The sequence below is a fragment of the Anas acuta genome, chromosome 15 (assembly GCF_963932015.1).
Source record: "Anas acuta chromosome 15, bAnaAcu1.1, whole genome shotgun sequence".
Lineage (NCBI taxonomy): Eukaryota > Metazoa > Chordata > Aves > Anseriformes > Anatidae > Anas > Anas acuta.
In genome coordinates this window covers 14,030,606-14,041,056 of record NC_088993.1, presented here as the reverse complement: position 1 = coordinate 14,041,056, position 10,451 = coordinate 14,030,606, and the positions used below count along the sequence as shown (strand labels likewise).

The window sequence follows — 10,451 nt, the reverse complement described above, 5'->3', positions numbered from 1 at the left end:
GTACCTTGTGCCAGTGCTTGCAACATGTGGAGCTGAAGCAACAGAAACGCCCACCATCCCCGACAGAAGAAGAAACAGAAGTTTAACTTCATCATCATTCCGTCTCTCCTGCTATTCCTCCGGGCAATAATTTCGCGATCCACCTTTCTTTCAACCATTATTGCCTCACTGATCCCCAACGGATCCGACTGCCTGCCACTCCTGCCAGGGCTTTGGTCATTGCTCATTCCGCACCCCGAGGCCGGGCTCTCTTTGGTGGGTTGGGAACATCGCCAGCTGCCTTTGCCCCGGAGTTTTGGGGGAGCAGAAGCCCCCACGTCACGGCAACCGAGGACTCTTTGATTTGTGCTCACTTTGCATGCAACCCGAAGGCAGCACTCTGTGTGCCTCACTGTATTACAGTCGCCACCTAAGTCAATGTTTCTTGTGGAGGTATTGATTGCGCCAAAACAACCAGTCAGAAATGTGAAACACATGTTTCTCTGCGCTGTCACATCCAATGCCTTCAACACAGAGGGAGCAAGTTTATTGGCGTCAGTATTTCAGTAAATCCGGATCCTTCAGCACATTTGTAACAGACACAGAGAAAGCCTGATCCATGTTAGCCACCAGCAGACGATCCAGAGTACCTTTCATACCGCAAGGATGACGGAAACTGTTACCCCTGTGATATTCATGAAGCGTGATGAGTTTTCCGGCATGTGTCCCATTCTCCCGCAAAACCTTGCTGTGAAAGTGTTAAATTCTTGTTCTGGGGGAGGGGGGGGGGGGGGGAGAGGGGGAGCACCAAGGAAAAAAAAAAAAAAAAGCTAATTGAAAGTATCTCTATTCCTTGTGCTAAGGATTTATTTCAGACAATTTCAAGATTAGCCATGCAGACAGAGTAGTCTCCAGATATCCCCGCAAAGCTCTGCATAGTTTATAGTAATCCGATTTTCCTCTGGATACAAATCTCCACCGTCAACAGAAGGCTTTGAAGGGTCCTCGAGCAGGTAACTGGGGCGGCTCTGGCCGCGGCTCCAGCCGTGCAGTCCGCCAGCCACAGGCCAGCGGCGGTGTCACTTCAACTCTCAGCCGGAGGTAGGGAAAACCTCAGTTGGTCGCGTTTCCCTCCTCCTCCTCGCAGACCGGTGCCGGTTTCTTTCTCGCTGGGAGACCGCGACAAAAAAAATAAAATAAAATAAAAAAATCACCTCTAACACGGAGAGCGTTTCGCTTCTGGCCGGCTGCGGACGCAGCGAGGAATGAAACCCTCCGCTGGATGGTCTGCGGTGCGGGGGGAGGCAAAATCTCCCGAAACAAGCAGCAACAAGGTGAAATCCTCCCAGCTTCGCCCGGCTGGGCTCCTGCTCTCCTTGTTTACGCAGCCCGGGGATCCTGCTCCTTCCTCCGAGCGTCTCTCCCGCACAGAGGCTGTAAACACAAGAGGGAACGCGCTTGCCACAACGGCAGCGGCGGCGGCAATAAAACCGTACCCAAAAAAAAAAAAAAAAAAAGGCAGCAAGCGCCGAAGGTTTTAACGTTCAAACAATGCACCGGGTATTGTTTCAGTCCCGCCTTCCGTAAAAGTTTCGTGCGAGATGCCCTCCCCCCCGCATCAAAAAGAAGGGCTGCGAGGAGCACCCCGGAGAAACGCCAAGTGCAAAACAAAGCACCTAGGCTCCAAGTTGATCAAACAAAAATCCTGCCAGCTTCCTCCCCCGAAGAGCAGCCTGAACTTTTCTCGCCCCTTCCAGCCCAGGCTCGGCGCCCACCCTCTCTCCCTCACCCACCCAGCCGGGCGCCCACCTCGGCGTCCCCGCCCCGCTCCCCTCCCTCAGCCCCTCAGCGCGCAGCTCGCGGCCGCGCCTCAGCCCACCTTCCCCTGCCCTACACCTAAACGGGGCTGTGTGGGGGCACATCCTCCGCTGAGGGAGGGGACGGGTGTGTGCAACTGTCAGGACTTGGTGTGGGGGGGACATTTTAACACAGCTTTCCACAGGCGAGGAGGAGGAGGAGGACGAAGCCGCCCCTCCTCACCGCCCGCCTGCCCGGCGGGACCTGCCCGCAGCCTCCCCTCACGCTCCCGCTCCACCCCTCGTTGGCTCTGCCCCCAGCCCGCCCGCTGATTGGGCGGCGGCCGCGCGGGGCGGGAAAGGGCGCCGAGGAGCCGCGCGCAGCGCGCGAGCCCTAGCGGGACGTTACCGCGCGTGCCCGCGCTCCGCTAACGGCCGCGCGCGTGCGCCCCCCTGAGGGAGGGGATTTTTTTTTTTTTCCGCTCCCGCGTGCCCGCGCTCCCCAACGGCCGCGCGCGTGCGCGCCGGGCTCGGCCGTTGCTCGCTGCGCCCCCTTAGGGCCGTGAGGCGCCGCTGCTCCGGCTCGTGCCTCCCCGCGGCTGTTTTTTTTTTTTTAACATATATATATTTATATTTTTTCAGCGGATGAGGGAAATGGGTGTGTGACAACAGGAGTTAGCGCCCGTCCTGCTCGCTCCTCTCAGCCTGCGAGGTTGGCAGCGAGGTGGCTGAGCTCAGTTTTGCTTTATTTAGTGGGTGTAAGGAACGTTTGAGTCAAGCCTGGCAGCCAGCTTCTGCTCTTTTTTTTTTTTTTTTTTTTTCCTCCTTTTTGACAAGCTGTCTGCTCGTGATAGAGTCAAGTAGGCAAGCACAGTGAACCACCACATCACATCCAAGGTCACTTTTTTTGTGTTAACGCTGGTGTTTTGAGTGTCTGCCAGAGGCACGTTGTTCAAGACAGCACCTTCTTCACGTGCCTTCGTCCCTTTATAGCAGCAAAAAGGTGAAGGTTCTGTTTGGATGCCACCCCAGTGTTACATGAACAACACGTACAAGCAGAACCAGCCCTGTGCAAACAATGCGTGCTCCTCTCCAGGACTTCCAGCCCATGCAAACTGCTGCTGCTCAGCCTTCCCTCTACACCCTCCCTTTGTATCTCACAAGCACACCTCGTCTGCTAGACTCTCACCACCACCAGCATCTTCTTCTGGTATCTCACAGATTACAGAAGTTAAGATATCCGTTTGCTGTCCTTGATTTCATCTTCCATGTGTGTGAAAGCTGGTTGCTTCCCATGCTTAAGAAGTTGCTGTACTTAAATGACTTCCCTACTCGGATACCTTCTCCTAGTAACTCAAAGGAAGGAGATGTAGTTGAGTTATCTCTTACTCGTAGTCCCCTGCATGTAACAAGCACTTCAAAGATGTCTCACACCTCACACTTCCGTGTGTGTGTAGATCACCTGAATAATTATCTACAGGATCAGGACCCAGTGCTCACGATTTTCCCTGCATGTTGCCCTATTGCCAGAACAATACAAGGAGAGCCCAGATTGTTCTTGGCTGTGTTGAGAACAGGCCTTGAGGAAGTGCCACTGTATTTGTAACGCCCAATGCACCATTCAGTAATGGTAGCCAGCCTACTGCTGCGTGAGGAGTCTGCTTTTCTATTCAACTTGTAAGTTTGGGTGGTAAGTCCTGTTTCATCTTAACTAGAAATAAAAAGTATATTTCATTGTGGTTTTCGTTTGTTTTAAAGTGTTTTTAATAAAGTAGGATAGGGCTGTTGATTTGTTAGCTTAAGTATTAGTTTAAAATGTTACATTCAGTTTGATATGTAAGAAGGTACTTACTGCTTACTTGTAAGTTATAAGGGAGGCAAATTGAGGATATTAATGTCTAAAGTCTGCTGAAAGGCTCATTGTCAAGCAGTTAAGGTTTACAACCAAGATACTACAGAAGAAAAATACTAATTTCTATTACCGTGCTTAATTTAAGTGAAAGCTTGTTTCTGATTGGAATTAATACATTTTTCTAGTAGCAACTCAAATCTGTTCAATGTATAAATGTAAGAACAATAAGTTAACTAGTATTCACACTCAAGCCTTGCTTTTAAATCATTATTTAAACATGGTAGTGTTATTTTTTTGTTTGTTTTGTTGTATTGTTGTTGTTGCTTTATTTTTCCATAGTCTCCAACTCTCCAACTTCTTATGTAGGGTGAAATGCTTTTAGTTGGATATTACCTTCTCTTTAAAAATAATACAAAATCCCTTTGCTGTGTTACAGACACTTGTGGTTGTTTTTCTGTTTGCTTTGGTTGCAGTACTGGTACTTAATAGTGGTTAAAGCAGAAAAATGTCAGTGAAGTCTTGTTATCTAGATCAGGAAAAGGATTCCACCATTTCAGTAACTCTGTTTTGTGCCTGCTTCACTTTCTTGCATACATATAGCAAGTGAGGAATTAACCTGTTAAACATGCAGCAGAAAGATTGGTAGGAGAACAGCTCTGCCACAGGCTGCTAGTGAAAGGCAACTTTCTAGCATAGAAAATAAGCCATGGAACTACTTCCAGAGGAAAATCTCACCAGTGTTGTACAAACTTGATTCTTATTTTCATTCCACAAGTGTATATATTTTCTAAGGTATAGCCTATTGACTTTTTTCTAGCATTTGGAGTTTAGCCAAGCTCCTTTAGAGTGAGCATTCTCATATACAAACATTTATGCACTTTTTGAGAAATGCAGCAGGTTGTTTTGATCCCGTGCATCACCTGTTGTAGTCTTTGGTTCCTGCAGTCATTGATAGGTAATATCAAATTAGGGAAGTGTGGATTATACCATCCTGAAAATTTTTAACCTGGAAATTTCTTTTTTGTTTGTTTGTTTTGTTTTGTCTGTTTAGACCTTTAAACTGAGATATTATCTTGCATTTATTCTTCTTCAAAATATATAATTCATTGATTTTGTTCTGGTGTATGGTATTTTCCATGGGCACACTTCTCTGGAGGATGACTTACTGTACCTGAAAAACTTAACTGGTTAAAGAAAAAAAAAGCCATAGCAAAAACTACGAAAATTAAATGGAAGGAGATATGAATACACTGACAGGTTAATATAGTCTCACAATCTAGATATTAATATTCTATTAACACCGTCATCAGAAGTGTTGTAGAACAATTAGTATTTCTAGTCTGAAGGTAGGAGGACTCCTACTGAAGGTATAGATTCTGTGGGTACCCTGAAAACATTGCTTTGTGATTTCTTCCCTTGCTTCCATTTTCCTTCACTCTAAAACTGAAAGTGCAAAACTTAGGGCAAGCAATTGCATTAACTACCACATGGTTGTCCCAGAAGATTTTTATATTGCTTTTCCTCTTCTCCCAAGGGAGACAGAGCTTTAGAAAACAATGAGTGTGTGAGTAGAAAGTAAGTTGCTTTCAAATAGGATTGTTTTTCAGCATACTAAATCAACTTGAATGCAGTAAACTATTGGAGGGGGCTAAAATCTTCGTTAACAAGGGTATATTCCCAAGGGTCACTAGCCAGCTGCTCTGCTTTTATGGTGTAAATATGCTTCTGCAATAATAAAGATTGGAAGAGCAGAAAAAAAAATATCACATTACATAGCTGGAAGTCTCAGGGGAGACGTTAAACAATGACTTCACCACACTTCTGGAAGTATCTTCTGCAATGAACACAGTCACAAGAACAGGAATAACTCCCATTAAATTTTACTGGGCTTAAATAACTTAATATGGTGTCACTTACAAAGCCCCAAAACAAACATAATGACAGATTTTTGTTTTCTCTATGTAATGTGAATTTACATAAAGGAAATTAGAAATAGATTTATAAACCTTTTAGGTCTCATTTTAAATTCAGAAATGCTAGCAAGTTCAGAGTTAAATTTGTTCACTTGCCACTTAATTTGATTGTGCTTAAGAGTCTGAGAACAGGAAAGGTACAGTCCTAAGGCACAGCGGTAAAAGTTGAGGGCAGAGTGAATAGATTGAAATGTGTGTTTAGCAGCTTTCATGAGTCCAAGAGCTATCCTGATAGAGCTGTTGAACAGATGTGTTTATATTAAAAAAACATTAAGCAGATACGGACAATGTCTGTACAGTCAAGAGAAGGGAGTCATGTAGTTACTGAATCATCCCATCTTCTGTATTATCCCAATGTAACAATAGGCTTTCCTATTTAGCTATTAGAAGGAATTCACGATGACCTAGCCACGTTGCCCTGCTGTGTTTTATGGAGTAGAGAGTTAGCGAAGTAACACAAAGGATCAAGACAACAGGTTCTGCGTTTTTGAAATGTAGACGTTTGAAAACATTCTTAGAGCCTCCCAGAGGAAGACTACAGGGGCTGTAATGATTCTACTCCAAACAAGTTTGGCTAGAATGTAGAGAGAGATCTTACTTTAAGAAGTCTGTGTCTTCAAACACCAGTCGGTCTGGCTATCCAGTGATGGGTTGCGGGGACTACTCTTTCATGATTCAGATGGTGCCCCAGGTGTAAGTGACCTGAGCACTTTGAGGAATGTCTGAAATCCTCCATAAATGCTAGGGAGGACTTTAGACAAAGACTAAATCTTCTGGCTATACCCAACCTTTATACTTTTGAGTGCCATCCTGCAACTTTCTCAACCTACTAGTTGATCGATGGGAGAAAGAAAAAATATATATTAAAAAAAAAAAAAAAAAAAAAGCAGAACCTGAAACCATAAGTACAAAAAAATCTACTGTGTTGCAATTGAACCGGCAACAATAACACTATAGAAATGCAATAATGCATCAATTTATACTTGCTCACACTAAGTAGAAGATTTTCAGAGAATACCAACATGCGTAGAAAGTGTGGTGTTGGCTGCTTTTTTTCCCCTCCAAAACTGAACAAAAACCCAACCACAATAATAAAAGGTACTGCTTCTACAATGGATGTATTTCAGGTAGAACATAAGATGTCAAGCACCATGAAACGATACCAGATTTCCTTTTTATTTTTCCATTTTAAAAGTGATAACTTTGGTATATTAAAAAACAAACCACAAAGCAAAAAACTGAAGTCATTGTATACCATCTAGGAGCAACTGTGATTTCTGTTGGCTACACTTCTCTTAATTTCTGGATCATCTTGTACTAAGATGCTATAATACGGCTGTGGTATCACGCAGAGAGAATGTTAGTTCAATGTTTAGTGAATTGATGACTGTCTCCTATATGCTTACTCACAAAGATACTGAGAAGACTTAGATAACATGCTCGTAGTGTTGTAGATCATGTTTTTATGAATGTGTGTGTTATTTTCCGATGTGGAATAAACACCTTGTTTTAAGTAAGCAAAGGCATCTGTTGAACATTTTGTGATGGGATTACATTATTGCTGTGAAGAACAATGTTACTGTGAAGAACAGTGTTAAATGTATACATGGATATATTAAAAAAAAAAAAAAAAACATACTGTTGATGTACTGGAATAAATTAAGAAATGCCACTTAATACATGTGATGAGTTCATGATTATAATCATGCATTTTTCTGAATCGATCAACATGATTTTAATAACCTTAAAATAAAAACCCCATTTATTACAAGGTGATAAACAGGTAACTAGAAGAAGGATGAAAATAATTACCATGAGGATTTGTGCGATCACACTTGCTAGGAAGGGATATAACTGAACATCTCAGCCATACTACTGCTGCTATTGTCTACAATTTCCTCATCATGTAAAACAGATCATGAAATGAAGAAGTATAAAAACATATATAGAAGTTGTTTACAGAGATTTCAGCACTGACCACCTCAGTTATAGTGTTTTTGTTGTTGTTGTTTTTCTATTGATTAGTGGTGTTTTAGATTAAGATTAAAATCTAGAGGAATCTGCCACTATGGGGACTTAGCAGAAAGTTTTCTGCTATGCTGTGACTATTGCTTGTCTTAATAACATTGTCTTTATTAATATTTTGAGCTTGAATAGTTGTGTATTCAAGGATTTTCCAGCTTTATTGATGACCGAAGTTGAGACACCAAGCTTAGATACACTAACTCTTGTTTGTGTGTATGGGGGGGGAAAGCTGAACCAGGCTGTGTCACTTCAGGGAGATGATACGCAAGTGAAAGGATTAATATGAGTGAAACAATGTACCAGCTCGTTTTTACAAGCACTGGTATTTAGTATAAAACTAAAGTTAACAAAAAAACTTTTCCCCACTTACTTGGTGCACATCATCTCCACCAGCAGGTTCTTCTCTTTGGTAGGTAAAATAATTTTTGTCACCAGTGGTCTCCTTGGTTGCATCCATGTGTATGTCAACTCACACCTTCTCCTGAGTGACTATAATTCAGTTGGCATCTAACCAGTGCTTCAGTGCTTTTCAAGGCTGGTTCTACTGAGTGCTGTGATTCTTCCTTTTTATTTTTATTTTTATTTTTTTAAGGTGATCAGAAGCAATTATATCTTTGAATCTGTTCAAGATAGGACAGGGGTCCAAATTAACACTAAAGATCTCTTTTCCACAGATCTCCTATTATGATTCTACTAACATAATTAATTTTGTAGAAATGGAGACTGTGGACATGAACAGTATATTTTACTGTTTTCATAGCTTTGGCTCAAGGTTATTATCACTGTTCTGTGCTCAGAAGGGAAGAATATATCTTACTCACAAATTTGATCTTCATTTCCATAGCAATTACATGTTATTTTAAAGGGGTAATCTGAAAGATCTTCTGTGTGATCCAATTGGATGACACCCTTGCACCATTTTTAGGAAATTTGTGAAAACATATTTAAATGTGTAATAAGGCTCATCTGGTCTTTTTACTTGATTCAGAATCAAAATCTCACTTCTTGGTAGTAAACACAATATGGAATGTATGTTCCTTCAAAAAAACACCCACAACAAAGAAACTCGCACCAGTGGTAAATTTAAACAAGAACAGCATCTTATGATAGACTTGACTTCAAGCAGTAGCTGAAGTAACAGAGAAATGTTGGAGTAAAAATTAAAATAATCTTTAATAAAGAAATCTATGTACTAAAGAAAGTAGTAAAGGTTTGTGGTTATTTATCATAGAAACCACTGATTTTTCTCAACTGTTCTGTGAAGCATCTATGCAGTAATTTGGAATGCTTATACTTAAAACAGATGCTAGCATTATTCTTCAGAGAATGTTCAGAGCAGAGGGAGCATGAGACAGATGGACACACAAGAATCAATAGTTCAGAGAGCTATCTCAGATGCATGTATTTCACATAGGTCAAGTTTGATGAAACCTAAGTTTCTTGAATCAACACCTCTGATGTAAATAATTCACAGTAATGGGAAAAAGCACTAAGCCTGTATGGGATGAATGTAAACATACTTGAAAAATAGTAGTTTGAGTTATGGTATGATCTAAGCCTTGCTGTTGTTTTATATGTAGATATGATTATATTAATGTGTGTGTGTGACGGGGGGGGGAGGGGTTGAAACAGCGAAAGATTGGAAGATTGGAGATTTTCTTCTTGTAATTAATTTAGTAAGATATGGGGAAAAAAATCATGAAATTTCAACTGAGTGGCAATTGTAGTACAATAATGCTATAGTATGGGTTTTGGTCTTGTTTGTTCTTTTTTTTATGAATATATTGTAAAAATCTCTGTAATTCTTCACATTAATATTTAAATCTGATCTCATTCCTGACTTTGTATGCATATCATCGTTTTTTAAGTATTCCAAGATGACTATAATGACCTTCCTTTGGGAGTTGCTCCACAGTGCTCTCATAGTTACAAGAGGAAAATGTAAGTACAAACTACAAGGTGATATCATGCTATATAAAGCACTCAGTAATCAGGGCAGCGCTTCTGTTGCCTCAGCTAACAGTGAAATAAAGTAAGGCCCACCCAGTTTGGATTGCAACAAAAAAGTACATTTTGATCCAACTCATTAGTTGAGCTGTTGCAAATATACAGATTTTGATGTTAATTCTGGTTTACACCGTTAAGCTGAAAAACATAGCAAAATTAATGTAATTTTCTTTCCAAGAAGTATAGTAGAATCCAGGCACTATATAAGATCAGAATAAGGGCTACTACAGTGTTTTCCTAAGACTATATTGTTGTTTTTCATGGCAGACTTATAAAAGGACCTTTTAAACATCCCTCACAAGGATAAAAGTTAAGCAGGTAAAGGTGAAACTTCAATACAAAGCAGTAATTTGTTTTCGTTCAGTTGCAACTGAACTGAATTATGAAGTTTATAACCTCTGAAATCTATAAAAGCATAATATGAACTAGGGCTAGCCAAGTTGAAGATGGTGTATACATTACCAATTAAGGACACAACTCTAATATTTTCCTTCTGTGTTTGGAAACAACTACTGATATATCTCTTAATTAATCAAAATAATACTAAAATTTACATGGAAGAATATAAAATAACTTCAAGTCTCAGATCTTTTACAAATACAGATTAATAAAAAGTAAATGGGCATTGGATGTTGGCAAATCTCAGAACCATATGTTCAGAGAGTTCTTTCATTTGTTCATAATTAACTTTATTTTTTTATTTTTTCAAAATAAGTAGCTTTAATCATTTAGATACCTGGGTGAAGTCTGAATCCTGCTATGGATGTTTGAACTCTCAGGGATTTGCAATAGAACAAGAAGAGCTTTCATAGATGTGGC

At 41.0% G+C, this 10,451-nt stretch overlaps 1 protein-coding gene across 1 annotated transcript in view; it reads right to left on the bottom strand.

Annotated features, from left to right (window-relative positions):
- The window catches only part of SDK1 (sidekick cell adhesion molecule 1), a 392,668-nt gene extending 390,906 nt beyond the window's left edge, over positions 1–1,762 (bottom strand). The window contains exon 1 of the mRNA XM_068699921.1: positions 5–1,762. Coding sequence (XP_068556022.1) covers positions 5–476 — 472 coding nt within the window. The 5' untranslated portion in view covers positions 477–1,762. The remainder of the gene's footprint in view (positions 1–4) is intronic.
- Between the last annotated feature and the right edge of the window lie 8,689 nt (positions 1,763–10,451).